Source organism: Mauremys mutica, chromosome 23 (assembly GCF_020497125.1).
Source record: "Mauremys mutica isolate MM-2020 ecotype Southern chromosome 23, ASM2049712v1, whole genome shotgun sequence".
Lineage (NCBI taxonomy): Eukaryota > Metazoa > Chordata > Testudines > Geoemydidae > Mauremys > Mauremys mutica.
In genome coordinates, this window is record NC_059094.1 from 11066898 (window position 1) to 11086590 (window position 19693).

The following is a 19693-nucleotide window of genomic DNA, read 5'->3' on the forward strand; positions in this document are numbered from 1 at the left end:
GGCGCGGCATGGCTCTGGACACGCAGGGCACGGACCCCACGGCCGGCTTTGGGCCCAGCGCGGTGGGCACAGGGATGTTTGGGCACGTGGCATGGGTGTGGCATGGATCCGCAGGGCACGGGTGGGTTTGGGCACGTGGTCCGGGCGTGGCACGGACCCCACGGCCGGCTTTGGGCCCAGCGCGGTGGGCACAGGGATGTTTGGGCACGTGGGATGGGTGTGGCATGGATCCGCAGGGCACGGGTGGGTTTGGGCACGTGGCCTGGGCGCGGCATGGCTCTGGACACGCAGGGCACGGACCCCACGGCCGGCTTTGGGCCCAGCGCGGTGGGCACAGGGATGTTTGGGCACGTGGCATGGGTGTGGCATGGATCCGCAGGGCACGGGTGGGTTTGGGCACGTGGTCCGGGCGTGGCACGGACCCCACGGCCGGCTTTGGGCCCAGCGCGGTGGGCACAGGGATGTTTGGGCACGTGGCATGGGTGTGGCATGGATCCGCAGGGCACGGGTGGGTTTGGGCACGTGGCCCGGGCGTGGCACGGACCCCACGGCCGGCTTTGGGCCCAGCGCGGCGGGCACGGGGGAGTTTGGGCAGAGTCCGAGCAGGTCCGGTCCGGGTCCCGGAGCTCGCCGCGGGCTCCGGCGGAGGCAGGGTCGCGGCGGGGCCTGGGAGCCCGAGCCCAGGAATGCAGCCGCCGGGCGGGGAGCGGGGGCTGCGCTGCCCCTCCCCAGCCGCCCCTCCTCCGGGGCCGGTCCCGGCCGGGGCTGCAGGTGGAGGAGCCGGCGGCTGCGGCGGGAGCCATGGGAGGCGGCTCGGCTCTGCGGCTGCTGCTGCTGGGCTGCTGGGTGCTGAGCCTGGGGCAGATCCTGCTGCGCTGCGGCCGCCCGGGCAACGGGCCGGGGCCCTTCACCATCATCACCATCCGCGGGGGGCCCGCCCCGGGCAGCGCCGCCCCCCGCCACGAGGGGACGGGAGCCCCGGCCCGGGGGCGCAGCCCGGGCTCCCTGCAGCGCTACCAGGACGAGAACGAGAACCTCGGCCAGCCCGTAAGGAACCGGAGCCCCCCTGCCCCGCTGCGCTCTGCCCTGCAGCCCCTCTCCGGGGTGCCCGGCTCCCTCCCTCGCTGGCTTTTCCTTCCTCCCTTCCCTTGAGCGCAACGAGCCCGTCTCCTCCCTTCCCCTCCCCGGCACCCTCTGTGCTGGGCTCCCTTGAGGAGGTGGGGGGGGAGAGACTGCCTGGTTTGGGGGTCGGGGGGTTGCGCTTTCCCCACTAAATCTCCTTCTCTTCTCTCCCTTTGCCTGCTGCTTCTGCTGAACGGGATTCAGGGAGACTCGGGCCGAAGGGGCACGTAAGGAACCCCGGGGAAGTGGCTGCATTGATGTCTGGAAGGACCCAAGTAGGGAGACCCGATGTCCCGATTGTATAGGGACAGGCCCGATTTTGGGGTCTTTTTCTTATATAGGCTCCTATTACCCCCCACCCCACCCCTGTCTGGTCACCCTAGGCCCAAGCCAAAAGGAGTCAGAGGGCGATGAACATCCCGCCCCAGGGAGGAGGTTTGTCCAGGGCTGGGCACTGCTCCAGGGACCCTATGGGCTGGCAGCCTTTGCTACTGGTTAATGAGCAGTCGTGAGATTAACCAGCCCAGCCTGGATTCCATACGCCAGTGATCTACTGGCATCTCCCTGGGGATGGCCGGGGGGCCCTGCCCCTCTGTATTATGGCTTTTTTCCCCTCTACTTGGGAGGTGGGTTTAACATGGGGGCAGCCCCCTACTCGAGCAAAGAAGGGTTGCATGCTCGCCATCAGACTCCTTCCCGAAAAGTGCTGCTCGTTCAGGAAGGTTTGCTGGATGGGGGCCAGGGTGGAGCTTTGCCCATGCGCTGAAATCTTGGCTGGCATTGCAGCCTGCAGGAGCGAACCTCCAGGGTGGAGAGACGTGTTCGGTGCTGTTGTAGTTGCCTTCATGAGGGGTGTCTGTGAACTGTCCTGGTTTGTTGCAATGCCTCCGTCTGCTGAGATTAGGAGCTTTGCTTCCTATTGTAACATGCAGCTTCTTTATAAGGAGGCTTGTCAGGTTTGCTGCTGGGATTCTGGCTGGGGGGTGGGTAGAACCAGAGGGGCGACTGCAGGTTTTCCATGAGTCTAACTTTTCGATTCCCTTGGGAACGGAGAAGGAATTTGCCTCCCCCTGCTTCTCCAGGAATCCCACCCCCTCCATCCTAGAGTGACCAGCCTGATCCCTGTACAGCGGGGAAGGCTGAGAAAAGTTACAGAAGCCCACACATTGCCCCTAAGGGGAGAAGGGCTCTGAAAGAGGAGTTCCAGCGGGCTCATCGGGGTGGAAATTCACGGGATCACTGCAGGGAGGGCAGAGTTGAAGCGACACAGCTGTCCTGACGCATCCCCCGTCCCCCTGGTCCATGCACCGATCTGCAGGCATCATGTGCAGGGAACCTCACAGTGAGTGACGCCTTGCAGCTCTGTTCCTCACATCCAGGAAACCTCTCCCGGAGACCCAGGCAGCGCTGTTCCACGCAGGACAGACGTGCTGTCACAATCCTCTGTTGAAGAGAGTGAGACAGCACTGTTATTACACACACACACACACACACACACACACACGAGTCTCAATCAATCACAGTCCCCTATTAAGGGCCCCTGGGCAACCAGTCTTGTTACACGCAGGGTCCCCTGTTAAAAGGGCTAGTCATGGCAGCTATACACGCACATACGCAGCCACCGGTGGGAGCAGAGGGATGAACAGGGAGGTTGCTGTGACTGGAAGGTTGGGGGAGGCTTTTTGTGTGGGTTTTGCAGCCTCTCCATCTGACTGTTCTTGTCTGCGTCATCCAGACATCTAAAACCACCAGCCGTGTCTGTACCAGTGCAGGCGGAGAGCTTCAGGCTAAGTATCCGCGGGTTCAGACTGGTACTGTGTCAACCGCGGCAGAAAGGGGATGGATGGGTTTCCGCTGGTGAAGTGACTGCCTCACCCCACAGCCCCGGCACTAGATGTGATGCCAGTTGAAGGCTTTTATTAAAGATTCCGGTTAAACAAAGCAAGGGAGATTAGACATAAAACCGCATTAAAGCTGCAGCCGAGGGCCGACTTCTGCATCAGGGAAGGAATTTAGCATGGAGGCTGCTGTGCCCTAAGAGACACTGCTGTGCCTAGGTGTTACAACCTGTCTGAACATGCTCTTCTGAGACGTTGCACACCCTGGGTACAGGAGAGTGAGTGATAGACACACAAATCCACAATCCCGTAGGACTTTGCAGCTGTCTCTGTGCCACACCTGGGCAACTCAGCACTTTTCAGCAACAGTGGGGATAGAACTCAACTCCTCCTGCTCCTAAAGCCCACTATGATTGGTTCTAAAGGAGAATCTTCATTAGTTGTTACCAGTATAGAGTCCATGACACCCGTTGTGTGTTTCTAATGTCAGCCAGAAGAGGGCAGTGAGGTACAAACACAATAGCCAGTTCGTTATGTGTAATCCTAATAGATGCTGGCTGAGATTTTCAAAGCTGCCTCAGAGATCTGGCCACCCGATTCTCATTAAAATTACTGGCTTTGAAAATCACAGTCATTACTCCTACCTAGCCATCCTTTATACGTGGTAACTTCAATCACCTGGCATGTGCCAGATCAGACCTGTGATCCACCAGATCTGGCACCTTGATTCAACAGCAGATGTGGCCTGAAAGGTTTTGAGATTTGCCTTCCCTTCTCACTGATTTCACTGGGAGTGTTGCCTGAGTGAGATCAAAGTAGGAAGTTAGTGATGGATTTCAGGATCGGCTCATTCTCCAGAGCTTTCCAGCTGAGGATCAAAATGCCCTGTGCCAACAGCCTGGAGAATTCCCATTCCTGTTTTATGGACGGGGAAACTGAGGCACAGAGAGGGAGTGGGGAAATACCTCGTCCACAGCTGGGCATTGACTGAATCTCCTGACAGCCAGACCACTGCTTGTAGCCATGACACCATCCGGCCCCTGTTACTAGCCATAAAGCTGTCCTCCTTGTGCACCCCCCTCTGAAGTCTTTGACTCTGTCACCCCCTGTGGCAGCGCTTCCTGTGGGCTGAGTGTGTGTTGCTAGCGGAAGCCTTTCCCTTTGTTTGTTTTTAAATCTCCCGACCAGAATGGCTTCCCAGCGAGGTTTTCAGAGAGGAGGAAGTGTCCCGGTATCTGGGAGGGAGTTCCTGAGAGATGGCGTGATGCCGTGACCTCTCCTGAGCCTTCTGACTGATAGGCTAGGGGCCATGTGCACACGGGGGTGCATGCGCCTCTGTAAATTACACGGGGACAACATCAGGTTTTTCCAACCCTCGTGCTGCACGCAGCACCCTTCCCACATTGCAAGGGGGAGAATTGTCCCTGCAGCTGCAATGCCAAACCTCCCCTGCTTTTCCCAGGGGTTCACCCATCCCCAGCAGCACACGCTTCTCACTAATGCCAGAGTGCCACACCCAGGAGCCCCAAAACCTTGGCCTCAGGACTGGAGGCTGGCAGCCAGGCCTCCCAGCTCTGATTGAGGGGGGTGTGGGGGGGTGTTAGGAGGTACCTGCTTCCCCAGTAGAAACTGGGCTAAGGCCCAGCAAACTCATTTCACGTACCAGCGAAGAGGACAGTGACGTTCACTCACTACTGCCTTTGGCTGGAATTGAACCAGCAACTTCCATGGCCTATTACTGTTCCCCTGAGCCATTTAAGCCCCTTCCTGCTCTGACTTTGATGGGATATTAAGCAATCACAGCCGTGCCCTTTGAACGAATGGGGGCCGAATTGCCAAAGCCCTGCCTCGCTTTGTAAACGCGCGCGCACCCTTTGCCTGCGTGTGCACCCTGGGCATCTGGTTTGCAAGAGCAGATGAGCATGTGTGCCAAGGTAGTGATGGTGGTGGAGGGAGGAGCGGGTTGCAGCCGCTCTGATGCTGCATTTGGCACTGCTCATCCTTTGTGTGCGGCTTCAGAAACGTGGCCCTCGCTGTCCTGTTTGGAGCATGTGGGGGAGGGAAACCAAAAGCCGACCCAGCTGGGGGCAGCTTGCAAAGGTCTCCACTCTCCAGTAATTTTGAAAGCTGTTTTGGAGACGGGAGGAGCTGAGATCAGCAAAGCATGGGAAAAGGAGAGCTAGAGAATCAAAGCGGAGGTTGTTTTATGTAGGGGGCAGGGGGTGGGATTTACTTGCTGTGTGTGTTGCTCAGTGTTGTCCAGAACAACTGTCTAAAACAAAATCCGGGCACTAGAACTGATAGGGAGGGAAGCAGTCAGGACACCTGGGTTCTATTCCTGGCTTTAGGCGGGAGTGTGATTTGGAGATTCGAGTAGGGGAGTGGTGGGAGTCGGGTTCCTGAGTTTTTGTCCTGGCTCTGGGAGGGAGCGTGATGTAGTGAGGAGATCAGGGGACTGGCATTCTGTTCTTCTTGGCTCTGGGGCGGATGAGACCCAAAGGGGGCTTCGGATCAGGGCTTGTGTGTGTAGCAGAGGGGCCTTGCGTGTGTTGCTGAGTGGTGGTGCCCGGCCGGGCTGACTCCAGGGTACGGCCCTGCCAGGCTGTAGGCAGTGACTCCCGCTGAACGCTTTGCTGCCCGAACGCCACGCGGCCTGTCTCGCCAGCAGAAGCCAGGGACATCTGGGAGCGGGTAGGCGAAAGTGACATGTCAGTGGGCAGTCAGGACCCTGCCACGGTACTGGTAAATATCCTCCTGGCTCTGATTCCAGGCAGCCTTGGCAGGACCTAGCCCGAGGCAGAAGGGAGTGAAGAATGTGTGGGTGATGGAGGGTGAGTGGGGAGAGGGGCCTCGGTGAATCCTCAGAGAGGGGAGGGCAGAGCTCTTCAGCTGGGGGGCACTCGTTCATTTTCCATGGGCCCAGATTGTCGGAGTTATCAGCGGTGGCAGAAGCTCTGTGCTTCCTGGCTCTGCGCGGAATGCAGGCTCCTAGGGGAAGGGATTAAGGGGATTATATTATTATTTGTTATCGCGGAGGGGGGAGAAAAAAGAAGAAACCTCCCTCGCTGGGAATTCAGCCTAATCAGAGTGGAGATTAGCCTCTCCCCCCCACCCCCCAGTTCATTTGGCAGCCTGGGTCGGCTCCAGCGGGCAGCGCGGGCTGTCCAGCCTCCAGCACCCTCCTTCTGGCTGGAAGGGAGAGGTTCCAGCAGGCGTGATGGGTCCCCGCTGTCGCCCTCGCATCTCCTGCTCTTTGATCCCACACGCTGCTGATCTTGGCTGGGCCCAGCCCCTTTGTGTCTAGGATAATTAAGAGGAGATATTAGCGCCATGAATCACAGCCCCCTCCCCTCCCAATAGGGGACCCGGGTCCCATCCTGCCCCTCATGCCTGTGAACTGCACGGGACGCAGGGAGCTCGCAGGCTTCAGCTGGGTCCAGAAGTATCTGCGGTTCCAGGCCAGATCTCTGCTGCTGCTCCCTCCCCCCATCAGTCCCCCCCAGTGGTGCCCCCCCCACTTCCGCTACCTCCCCCCATCAGCTCCCAGCGGTGCCCCCACCCCCACCTCTGCTACCTCCCCCCCATCAGTCCCCCAAGCGGTGCCCCCACCTCCACCTCTGCTACCTCCCCCCATCAGCTCCCAGCGGTGCCCCCACCCCCACCTCCGCTACCTCCCTCCCATCAGCCTCCAGTGGTGCCCCCACCTCACCTCCGCTACCTCCCCCCATCAGCCCCCATCCCCCACCTCCGCTACCTCCCCCAGCAGAGCCCCCACCCACCTACTCTTCTCCATCTCCTCCCCCCATCAGCCCCACCAGTTCCCCTCACCTCTCCACTCTCTTACCCCTGAGCATTCGGCCTCTCCTCCCCCACCCCACCAGTACCCACCTCTCTCCCCCCCCCTCCCCACCAGTACCCACCCCCTATCCCCCGCACCTTGCCACCTCACACCTCCTTACCACCACCAGCCCCTCACCACCACTCCCCCCAGGCCTCTCCATACATGCCACCCCCCCACCATTCACCACCTCCCTTGTTCCCGCCTCTGTCTCCAGGACCCCCGAGGGGTAGGGTCTGCAGATTGGTGTCACCCCTAAGCATTGGGGAATATGTGGGTGATGAGGCTAAGAATGTGGCAGCTCCGGGAGGGGAGGCAGGGTCACTCGGGGGGGGGGCAAGTGGGGCAATTTTCCCCGGGCCCCGCGAGCCCTGGCCTGGCAGTGGTCTGGGTCTTCAGTGGCATTTCAGCGGCAGGAGGCCCTTCAGTGCACAGAAGACGCGGAGCGACTGAGGGGCCCCCCGCCGCCGAAGACCCGGACCGCCGCCGGGGGAGTACAAGCGCCGCAGCTCCCCCGCTTTGCCCCAGGCCCCCTGAACCCTCTGGGCGGCCCTGAGGGGAGGACCTTGGGCTAGGCTGGGGTAGTTTAGCTAGGATACGTGTGTGCTGGGCCAGTGTCCCCTGTGCCTCATGGCAGCGGGCCGCAGTGCAGGAGGGGTTTGGCTCGCCCTGGATTTAAAGGTTTCAGTGGTGCCCGTGTTAGTCTGTATCAGCAAAAACAACGAGGAGCCCTCGGGGCACCTTAGAGACTAACAAATGTAAAGCTTATGCCCAAATAAATGTGTTCGTCTCTAAGGTGCCGCAAGGACTCCTCATTGTTTCCCCTGGATTTAAAGGCATCTGTGCAAGCCCTGGGAGGCCTGGCTGGGTCGGGTGTTGTGTAGGTGCACAGGGAGCAGGCATTGAAAACCCAGCCGTGGGCTCTGAGTGTGAGGAGGACGCCGGCCCCCGTGTGAGGCGGGCCAGGGAGGCGGTTGGCACAGAGCCATCGGGAAGACCAGCTTTTTGTTTCATAAAGCCCTGACCTGCTGAGGCTCCACCACTTTGTCTCCCCGCTCCGTGCTCTGAGCTCTGATCCTGCTGCGGGAACGGGCTCTGCTGATCCTAGCTCTGCAGAGGGAGGCTGGGCCAGCCTGTGAGCTGGATGAAGCTTCCCTGGGACGTGGGCCCCTAGATGGTCATTAGTTTGCTTATGCTTAAGGCTGGCTCTGGCCATAATTAACGACCTGCCGGTCCAGGAGCTGCAGCAGGCCTATTGCTGATCGTGCTGATAAGGCAGAGCAGATACAGAGCCATTTCCCTGCTGTAGCTGACTTTCCCTTTGTACTCAAAGCCTCCTGCCTGCGCCAAGGGGCCTTTGTCTCCCACGTTGCCCCTCTCCACCCATGCTGGAAGGGAGGGAGTTTCTGTTTCCTCCTCCTGATCCACATTACTGGGAACTGTCCGTGTAGTGTCTCGTTCAGGAGACAGCATTCCCTAGGAGTTAGAACACAGGGTCAAGCGCTGGGACTACTGGGCTCTGTGCTGGGATCTGTCACCGACTTGCAAAGTGGCCTTGGACAAGTTACTCCCCCTCTCTGTGCCTCAGTTTCTCCACTTGGAAAATGGTGATAATGGGACCTCGCTGCTGCTGGCGCAGGGGGTGGGGGGGAGAGCGAGTTGTGAGACATGGTTAAGTAGTGTTTGTAAAGAGCATGGCACCCCTCAGGTGAGAGGCACTAGAAATGCAAAGTCTCCTGCGTTAGCTGGTCAGCCCTTCAGCCCCTTTTTGCCACAGCAGCTCTGGGGAGACAGAGCCGACAGGAGCTCACCAGTGCAGTGGGGGACCCTGGTCAGCGGCAGCAATGCTTCTTGACACTCCACTCCCCTCCTCTTCTCCAGTGTGGATCGGTTCCTGATGGTGGTGGTACTGCTGTTAACCCCACAGCTGAAACTGCAAGGAGAATTTTAGGCAGGCAACGTGCAATTACCTGCGTTGGAATATGGCCAGGACACTGGGCTTAGCGCCCCTACTCTGTGAAATGTGTCGGAAGAGCTTATAGTGGCTAGGAGCGATCAGGGCCTCAGGTTCACACCTCAGTCAAAAGAAATTTCCACTCCAGCAGCACAGTGCCGGGTCATTGGGTTCAGGCCTGACTCAGAGGAGAGAGCGCCTCCTAATGCTTTACCTACCCATTGCGCCCTGCAGCACGGCGCCCCCTAGCACTGCGCTGGGGCATTGGGGTCAGGCCTGACTCAGAGGAGAGAGCGCCCCCTAATGCATTACCTACCCATTGCTCCCTGCAGCACGGCGCCCCCTAGCACTGCGCTGGGGCATTGGGTTCAGGCCTGACTCAGAGGAGAGAGCGCCCCCTAATGCATTACCTACCCATTGCTGCCTGCAGCACGGCGCCCCCTAGCACTGCGCTGGGGCATTGGGGTCAGGCCTGACTCAGAGGAGAGAGCGCCCCCTAATGCTTTACCTACCCATTGCTGCCTGCAGCACGGCGCCCCCTAGCACTGCGCTGGGGCATTGGGTTCAGGCCTGACTCAGAGGAGAGAGCGCCCCCTAATGCATTACCTACCCATTGCTCCCTGCAGCACGGCGCCCCCTAGCACTGCGCTGGGGCATTGGGTTCAGGCCTGACTCAGAGGAGAGAGCGCCCCCTAATGCTTTACCTACCCATTGCTGCCTGCAGCACGGCGCCCCCTAGCACTGCGCTGGGGCATTGGGGCCAGCAGTGGCTGGGAGGAGAGGAGCACTGAGGCACACGGCTCCCTGCAGCACCTGCGCTGTCCTTAGAAGTTTCCCATCCAAGTGCTGCCCAGCCTCGCGGAGCTGATAAAAGCACAGCCTGGAGCGCTAGCACTGCAGCCAAGGACGTCCCCGGGCTGTTCAGGCACTGGGGTGCTGCCATGCTGAGCCTGTGTTTCTGGGTTATTAAACCCTTCAGTGCCTTGGCAGGTTCCTCCGCCACGTCAGAATCCTTGTAGACACTCAGGGGCCGAGGCTGGTTCATTTCCCAGCGTGCCCCAGCGCTCCCAGCGCTTGACTCACTGCGCATTTTATCTCCGTGACCTTAGAAAACCCAGCAGGAGGTGGCCCTGCAGCCCTGGGCCGATGGCAGCGAGTCGCTCCAAAGCGAAGCCGAGCGGTTCCTTACGTACATCAGCACCCCCCAGGTAGGTCACACAGCATGGCTCCCCCTCCCCACGCCAGCCCCCAGCTACACAACACGGCCCAGAGGTGGGTATGAGAGCTCCGGGGGGCACCCCGCCTGGGAGGGAGCCTGGGTTCCAGCTGGATAAGACTTGCCTGGAGAGGCAGTGACCTGCATTTGGGGTTCTGCCTCTCCCCTGATTACTCCCCCACCCATCCTCCGGTGGCTGCTCCGCTCTCTCCTCTTCTGCCCTCATTGCTGGCACCCGCCTCTCGCATATCAGAGGAGCGGCCTGGTGGTTTGCAGAAGGGCAGGATCTGGGGGTGATAAAATCCCAGTCCCTGACCAGTGCTGTGGAAAGCTCCTTGGGGTCTGTGGTGGAGACGAGACAGCCCCGCAGAGTCCCATCCCTTGGGGGCCATGATGGCATGGGGAGGTCTCTAGATAGGAAGGAGGCCCAGGGCAGGGGGAAAGGGGACATTCCTGTGGGGCCATTAGGGATCGGGAGGGCAAGGGGCATTGGTGGACCTGGGCTGGAGGATCCTGAGCTGAAGTGAGCTCTCCTGGAGAGGGATGGTGCTGGCTTGTTGACATGGAAGCGAAGAGCCATATGGTGCAGGAGGAGAACTGCCTCGTACACTGGCTGATGAGAACTGGCCGCTACTGGGCTCAGGCAGGGGATGGCTGCTGAGCCGTGATGCCAACAGAGTTTCCAAGGGCCAAGCACCTTCAAGCCCCGGGTTATGAACCCAATCCAGTCCCCAGCTAAAGGGCTGATTTGGTTTTCCCTTCTCCTTCAGCTGCCCTGCTCCCGAGCTCTGAGCCAGGCTGGGCTCCAGGATTTTACAGCCAGCACTGCCGGGGCATGGCGAGTTTGCCTAGATCACATGCCCACTGCGTCGCTGAAGCTGCAGCAGGAGAGGTGCCTGATTTATACCTTCAGGTGAGCACCGTGGACGGGCACCTGAAATTTGGAAGAACAGAGGCAGGGAGAGCCGCTGAGGAAGGATGGATTCAGGGGGTCGGGACTGATACTTACTCGACAGGAGGGCTGTCACTGTCTTTTGGATTTTGATTTTTTCAATGACATTTTTCATGGAAAATTCAAATTTTATCCAAACAAAACTTTGTTTTTTTTCCAGCTGACACTTTTCAATGTTTGAAAAATGTCATCCAAGTTCTGAAAAAAACAGTAAAAAATGTTCAGAACGGGTTCTCGGGGGTTTGGGGCTGCTTTTTCCAACCAGTTCTGCTGTGTGACCCCATGTCCTTCCATCAGGTATAATCCTGGGTCCTTCGGGACAGAGGCCTCCTGAGCAAACCTTCTGTCTTAGGGTGTGTTTTCTAGTCTCAAGTGCTGGTCAAAAGCAATAGTTTTATGAGCCCTAGCCAGCACAGGTCCCTGGCATCACAGAACAGGGACAGCACAGCTGGCAGTCGGGCCAGCTCCCCCGTACATGCTACTCACCCATGTGCTCACCCCAGCTCTGGATGGACTCTTCTCTAGGGGTGGGAGAGTCATTGGGTCTCGTTGGCCAGCTCAGCCCCAACCTGCAGACAGCCAGCTGAAGGGCTGATGGTGGTGGGGATTTTGTGTGTGCTGGAAACTTGCCCATTAGGATTTGCCAGGCCAGATTGGACCGATGGTCACCTAATCCAGCATCCCATCTCCAGTAGTGGCCAGAACCAGAGACATCAGAGGAATGTGCAACTCCCACGATACACACCAAAAAGGATCAGCATCCCATTTCACACAGGCCACCGCCCGGCCTGCAGACAGTGACTTTTCAGTTGCTAGTGACATGGGACTGGCCACCAAGAGGTTAATATCGCCACGTCCCATCACCAGTCCTGGGAGCCGTCCACTTCCCTGTCTGCGAGTCTGTTACACACGCGTGAGTCAGCTGCTGCGGTGAACACCATCCACTCTTGGGTACATTCTGGCAGCCTGAGTCATGACTAGCCACAGTGACTGGAGCCAAAACCGTGCCCCAAAGGCCTGTGTGAAACTCCGGGCCTCTAACCAGGCTTTGTTCTTGTACTTGCTCAGCTCGGACTGGTTGCAGGTGCAGATGGAGAAGAAGCTGCTCTTAATCCATGTGACAGCTGCTGACTTGGAGATTCCAGGCCTGCCGGGATCCCTTTTGAGCTGGTCTCTGAGCCTGTGGGCTCCAGAACAGAGGTTCTGCACCAGCAGCTCACAGACCAGTGTCATGATAGTCGGTGCTCCAGGCTTCCCTTCCTTCCCCTCCCTTAACTGGGCCCGGGTATAAGCTCTGATATAACTGTTTTTTTCCTTTCTCTTGCTCTCCAGTCTGCCCCGATGCTTGGGCTGTAAACCTGGGGCTCAGGGCAGCCAAACCTCCAAGGCACATTCGAGGTGCGTCACTGCGATATGTGCAGACCAGGGCGGAAGCTGCAGAGAGTCCATAAGATCTGATGTCTCCAGCGAATCCCTTTGCTTCTTCAGATCTGTCCCCCTGGCAGTCCCTTTAGCTGCCCTGTTATCAGTGGGCTTCGCAGGGACAGGTTGCATCTGAAAAGCAACCTGAAGGGTAAAGAAAACGTGCCTGCTTGGAACCTCAGCTGCAGGGCTGGATCAAAGTCAGCCAGGGTGTCTTTGCTTTAGTTTGCATAACATTACCCATCATGCTTTGCCTTGCACCCGCATATTCTGCAGGTCAGCCTAACTTTGCAGAGCCTGAAAGTGCCTCTCTCCCTTTCTTCATTTGTAGCATGGTCAAAAGGGGTTTTGAGTTCAGCCAGCGGATGAGCGAAATGCAGTGCCAGGTGCACAGCTTTGGCCTGACCCCCTACAAGCAGACCGACCTCTGGCAGAAAGGACAGGTGCAGCACCATGCGCTGTGGCTGGACTGGCACGAGCGACGCCCAGTCACCTCCTTGCAGAGACGGAGGAGCCCTTCCAAGAGGCTAAATCAGATCATGCAGGACTTTGGCCACAAGAAGGTAATGGCATCTGATAACATTGTCCCCCCTGCCCCATCACCATCCACCCGTTAGATGTCATAGACAGAGAAGCCTAAAATCCAGTTCCCTCTCTGCATCTCAGGTGGCTAGTTCACGTCTTCCTTGGTGTAAATTCAACCACAAGCCAATCTGAGGAAGACACCAGAACTGGAAGGGCAGCGAATATGCGAGAGGACAGAACTGATGTGCAAGGTGACCTGGAGAGGTCAGAGCTAGAATTTTCAAAGGTGTCTAAGAATCCGGCACCCAACTCCCATTGGATTTTAATGGGGTTTGGGAACCCAGCTCCTTTGAAAATTCCATCCTAGAGCAACAGGGCTGCTTCCGTGGATTTCCGTGGAAGTTAGGAGCCTAAATACCTTTGTGGATCCGGGCCTTTGTTCCCAATAAAGGCCCCGGCCTGATCCCAGAGAGCGGAAATCCACAGCACAGGGACGAAATAGGGGGAATGCAACCAAAAAGCCCACCCCTGCCACGTTTAGCTGAGTTTACTTCCATCTTATCCTCTTGCTACCCACGCGGGTTTCTGGGTTCTCTGGCTGCCATCAGGAAAGCGAAGGGTTCATATGGGAGGCTGTGGGGAGGTGCCCACAAGTAGAACTTGCTTTTAAGGGCCATGTGAAGCAGACTGAGCCCCTCTGGTCTAATCCATCCCTCGGGCAGTCCCCAGCTGGAGGGCATCTCCGCTATTGCGAACACAACTGCACGCGGGGGCTGAGCCGAAGCCAATGGGAGCTTTTCCATTGATTTCACTAGACTTTGGATCAGGCTGCAAACATCAATGGACAGCTCCCCTTCTGCTAACTCCTCGGCTCTCAGAAACAGCCTTAAACAAGGATGTTGGCGGAGCTTGGCTAAGAGCAGTAGGGCTCATTTTTTCCCCACTCCCAGGTGTGTCCAGATGTCTCATTTTCAGACTTCTCTTGGCTTGCCCCAGCCTAGTCCCCTCCCATGACGGCGCCAGTCCCTGGGCAGCGCTGACTAGAGGAGCTGAGTTTGCTTGTTCTTTCTCCCTGGGATAGATCGACGTGTTGGAGGCGGACTTGGCCAGCGCCGAGTGGAAGATTTTGGAGAGTATCCTTGTGGATGGCACCGTGGCCGCAGTGCACCAGCTGATCCTCGCCATCCACCTCCACTGGCCCGGCTTTGAGGTCAGTGGGAGCGAGGCAGCCGTGGTGCGGTACTGGTACAGCCTGCTGAAGGCACTAGAGGCCAGAGGGTTTCGCCTGTTCCATAGCTTCAAGGACCTGCAGAAGCCACAGCTCTTCCTGCACAAAGAACTCTTCAATGCCAGCAGCTCCTACACCCTGAGCTGGGTCAACACCTACTGGATGTACTGAAAGGGGGCACACCATGGGCATTTGTGAGGGTGGGGCTGGGTATTTTCAAACCTGGCTCCTGGCTGAGCTCGGAATGGGTGTGCTTGTTAGGTCCCGGCTGGCCACAACGCACCACGGGCGGAATTTGTATTTCTGCTGCATTCCAGGGACGGGTGAGGCAGCCAAAGGGGTTCTGGAGATGAATCCAGGAAACGCTGACAGAGGTCTAAGGCCTGTGACTCTGACAGCAAAAGCCACTCAGATGGACGCTTCAACGGGGACTGAAAACCAGCATAAGAGACTCAAAGGTGCCAAGGTTCCAAATACCTCCTCCCACAAGACCATCTAACCACTGCTCTGGCCTTGAGCACATGTAAGAGCCTGAGTGTCCAGCTCACGTCCTTCCTGATGACGCAAGGAGCGTGTCGGGGCACCGAGACCTGGCAGCCCAGACGATAAGAAGCCGAGCTGATGGCTCGGGGGAGAAGGTACAGCAGTGCTTCTGGCTGCTGTTTGCATTGGCCCCCACTTCCAAAAGCCACCGAAATGGCCACAGCAGACCTGGGAAGGAAGTTGCCAGTGCTCTGTTGTTGGGGGAGCCATTCTAACCGGGATGCATCAACGAGTGCGTTTGCCAAATGGAAGCAATAGTTGCGGGGACCGGCAGCCTGTTGGCCTGATGCTGTTAAGATCAGCTGAGATTTTCAGAGGAGGCTAAAGGAGGTTGGTGCCCAGTTCACACTTGGATTCAGTTAGACCTGGGCACCTAACTCCTGTTGGCACCTTTCAGACTTCCAGCCAACGTCTATATTGAACGACACAGACTGTTCCACGAAGACTCATCTGGCCCTGGGAGCACTGCTGCACCCACATGCTGTCTACACAGTGGGCTGGAGATCCCACGAGAGCTGGCTCTCTCTTCAGACACCAGCTCCTGCCACTTGGGTTAGGCTGTCCTGACGCCTTGCCTGTCTCATTGTATTTCAACTCATCTATTTCTGTCCAGAACCAGGGAGTGCAAATTTGTAAATGACTTTTAAAAACAAGGTTGGGAAAAGGCCATTCACATTTTTGGAATCGCCAAAGTAAAGTTCAAATTTGAATTTTGGGCGAAGGTTTGGGTCCATTTGCGTCCAATTATTTTGCTTCACCCCTCCCGAGGCTCCGACCACTAGCACCGAATGGTGCTATCAAATGTCATTAGAGCTGGTTCTGCCCGCATCCTTTCTTGGTGGACAGCACTATTTTCTTTAGTCTTCTATTTACACTCTATTGCTCTTGGGGTTTTTTTTGCAACTGCAAACTCTGCTGGAGTGCACAAAACCCTTTAGATCTCGGCTGGCAGTAGAGATACGCCTAATCATAGTCATTATCTGGTAGCAGGTAATGGGCATCTTTCCCATGTTAATTTCAGAACAGAATAGATGAGATCAGGGCACTTCTGGGAAGGGAGCATGCTTCTGGCCCCCCCTGCGGTGGGAATTCACTGCATTTGTCCCAGGAAGTTGTGTACAGCTTTGTGCTCTGACTCTCCTGCTGCCCTAGCAGGCCCCGCAGTCATGTCAGTATTAAATACAGGAGGATTTTTTTGAGTATGTGCGACTATAACTTCAGGAAACCCAGGCGTCTAGGTCACCATAACCTATCGGGCTGCTCGGCTGATTTCGTCGGCACCGACCCCGAAATCTGCTGTTAAATAATCAAGCCCGGGTGACCCTCAGGGCTGGATGATTGTGTGTGTCAGCTGCAGGAAGGAGGAGGGAACGACATCCACCAGAGAGCCATGAACGGCACAAATTTTGCCCTGCCTAGCAATGTAGAACCCTGCCAAGGACACCACTGTACGCTATGGACAGAGACCCTTATCACTGCTGTCTAGGGTGACCAGACAGCAAGTGTGAAAAATCGGGACGGGCGTGGGGGGTAATAGGAGCCTATATAAGAAAAAGACCCAAAAATCAGGACTGTCCCCATAAAACTGGGACATCTGGTCACCCTATGATACAAAAAAAAAACACCTTGAATATGTTTTCTTGGTGGGTCTTTGGAGAATAAGATGATCTCTCCATCCATAAAACTGTTGTAAGGCTCCATCATAACTTGCAGGACTATCCCCCCACCTATATCACACAAGCAGGGCCAAATTCTGCTTGCCTCTTTATTAGCAATGCAAACAGGGACACCTTCCTCCCCAGCTTCAGAAACAAATTGTCCTACAGGAAAGAGACAGGTTTTCCTGCAGTGGACAAGTTCCCATTTCCTCCAGGTGTGCGGGAGAGGGCGTTGGGAGGAAGGGTGGCGTCTGTTCCCAGATACCATTAACTAGTGAGCAAAGGTTGCAGTGTCTCCATGGAGACAAGACAGCGAGCGAGACAGTGTGTGTGTGGATCTCAGGTTAGAGCTGATTAGTAAATGTCAGCTGCACCACTGCGTTCCTGTAACTGCCCTCCACCAGCACCGGCTCGGGTCCCCGTTGGGAGAAAAAACACAGCCAGCCGTGGGGGGAGGGGACAGGAAGAGAATACAAAGAAAGGGCTACTCCAGAGCTTAGCGCTTAAGGTGTTAGCAAGTTTTCTCTTTAATTCTTAACTGTGAGGTCGTTATTGCTCCTCCGTACTCTTAGGTGTCCAGGTCAGGTCTTAAGACCCAGGGATCTTCATGGATTTCATCTGAACCTTGATTCAATGGAAGCGCCAGCCGGTTCACACCCATACTCTTACAGGAACAGGGTGGAATGACTTGTTGACATTCAGAGGGCCTGCTCCTTTGCTTTGAGCACTGGGATGTTGCCAGAACCTCCCTCCCCTCCTGCTTAGTCTGTACTGTAATAACACTCTACCCTTCTAAGATATTTAGGCTCTTAACTTCCATTCAGTGGAAGTCAGGAGCCTAAATACCTGTGAGGATCTGGGACTCAGTGCTGGAATAAACTCCAGGTCCTCTTGGTTGCCAGGCCCATGCCTTAATCATGAGCAGATCCTTCCTCCTGGCAAGTATCGCTGAGTATCCTGCAAGAATCAGCCCATTTTAAAGACTGAACAATGTTCATTGTCTGAGAGTGCTCCCAGCGACACTAGCACGCTCCTTAGAAACATGCCCTGCAACTGAGAACAAGAAACAGAAGCAGAATCCTTCCAGGCACTCTGCACAAGTGAACCCCCAAATCCAAGCTCTCTAAGCTTTGTTCTTTGTAATGTTTCCTATTCCCCTCCCCGCCCCCCAAAACCCACAGAGTGCTGAACCACTGCTCTTTCTTCACGGACAAGGTCAACCTACTTGTTGCCTGGGGTTACTTGACACTGCGGCGATATCCCTTCAGTTTTGTTCCAGGTCAGCACTGTGTCTGGGATCTTTTTCTCCTGCCCTCTACGCCTTGCCAGGAGCATTAATAATTCACCAATGCAAGCATCAGCCTGCATGTAAGAGAGGCGTGAACCCATGATATCAGTAGTTGCAGAACCAAACCACAGTTGCAAGGTATCTCGGCTCTGAGCTCAGCCGTGTGGGTTCACGCCTGGGTTCAGGTTCCTTTGACAGTGTGGGGCAGAGACCGTGTCTTACTCTGTTCTGTACAGTTCAACCACGTAGTCAGTGCTTCACAAATATAGTGGCAGAGGGCGTTTTAATGGTGCAGTGAGTTAGTGCACTAGCGTTCTCTTGCCGAGACCTGAGTTAGGTCACAAGGGATGATGTGTCCTGGTTTCATCCAAGCTCTGTTAGTCCAAGGATCTCAGTGGACAGAAGACACCATTTGGACAAGCGTCCCCTAGTCCCCTTCAATGGTTCCCAAAGACATTAGCAGACACAACACACGGGTTTAATGTAGCATGATAGTCTGTGCTCAGGAAGGGTCAAGGTGTGCGATAAAAAGGGCCCTACAAGTCAGTCCGAAGCTCATCCATAGACGGCCTGTTGTGGAAAAGCCTGTAATACATCTTCCCATGGCATCGGCTGGCGTTCTCAGCCTCTTGTACGAGCATTAGATCCCCTCATTGTAAAAAAAGACGGCACAAGCAAAATAGCTGAAAAGATGCCTGGTCACAGCTCCGGCTGGCGTGGGCAGGGCTGTTCTTCTGGTCACTTTGGCCGTCTGTATGGCAGCTGAGCCGGAGAATGATTTACATTCAGAAGATACAGGAAGGCAATTGGCAGGCGACCACATCTCTTATAGAGAAACAAGTGTCGGGGGGTATCAATCACTTTTGTTTTGGATATTGCAGTTCAGGAGATATTATTCCGGGGTTATAAAAAAGAGACTGTCTTAGGCAGCCCAGCAATCAAGGTTGCAGGGCAGATACGGATTACAGGATTCCCTTGGGGCTGTGATGACACCTATCAATGGAGGCAAATCCTCTTCAAGGGAATGGCTGACGGGCAGCATAGAAAACCTGGAGGTGATAACCGTCCAATGCCTTCCTATAGGAGATGGGGCCGAGGTCCATGCCGTAGAGCTGTGCAAGCTTGTTACCACAGGAGAGAGGTGGAGGAGTGTTGGCAAGGGGTGGAGCGTGCCTAGTGATTTCAAGGGTGGTTTCTCCAGGAGAGGGGTGTAGCTGTTTGAACAGTCAAAGAGGGAGGAAGGGGTGGAGCCAGGTTGCAAGGGTTGACTATTTAAAGGCATAGGAAAGTGGGTTACGTGCAGGCCCGGGGTGTTAGCTATGGGTGTCAGGTGGCACTGGTGCAGCATTCAGTATCAGGCACTGATGGCGACAGGTGAGATCTTGAGTGATGAGAACGCTTGTCTGTTTGCCCCAGTTGCTGCAGCATTCAGCCACTGATCGATCCACTGTTGGCCTTTGCTGCTGCTGGCTTGTCTTTCCAAGGTGCTGCACACTAGGAGGGGAAGAATGGCAGGATGGGCGAGAAATGCATAGAAATATTAATGTATCATACATGTCCTATGTGCCATGGGTCCATATAGAAACAAGGGGGGGCAGCAACAGGGCACATTTTCTCTCCTGCTACATACCCTTTGCAGGGCCGGCTTTATGAATGGCAGGGCCTGATTTGAATACCCAGCGGCGGTCTGGGGCTTCGGTGGCACTTCGGCGGTGGGGGGTCCACTCCAGGTCTCCCACGGCACCAAAGGACCCCCTGCCACCGAAATGGCTCCGAAGCCCCGGAGCGGACCACCCCCCCACCCTCCCCGCCGCCGCCAAAATGCTGCTGAAGCCCCAGAGCAGACCCCCCCCCCTGCCACCGGGTGAGTAAAAAAATAAAATAAAATGAAAAAGACACCTAAGGCGCGGGGCCCGATTCCGGGGAATTGGCTTAAAGCCAGCCCTGACCCTTTGTACTGCTCCTACAGTGCAAAGGGAATGGAGATTGGCTGCATCCCCCTAGCTTGGTATGGAGGAGTCCCAAGTGGGTGCAGAGCCGGCACAATCAGCTCCAATGCTATCCTCCCTGCAGGGGCAAGGAAGAGCATGTAGGAACAGGGGCTGGACC

General features: G+C 56.4%; 1 protein-coding gene across 1 annotated transcript; it reads left to right on the forward strand.

Annotated features, from left to right (window-relative positions):
* The first annotated feature begins 754 nt into the window (after nucleotides 1-754).
* Nucleotides 755-15353, forward strand: LOC123355354 (methyltransferase-like protein 24). The gene is made up of 5 exons (XM_044997717.1): nucleotides 755-1047; nucleotides 9862-9960; nucleotides 10739-10881; nucleotides 12674-12905; nucleotides 13949-15353. The coding sequence occupies exons 1-5, from the start codon at nucleotides 802-804 to the stop codon at nucleotides 14264-14266; spliced, it is 1038 nt and encodes a 345-aa protein (XP_044853652.1). The 5' UTR covers nucleotides 755-801; the 3' UTR covers nucleotides 14267-15353.
* Nucleotides 15354-19693: the final 4340 nt, after the last annotated feature.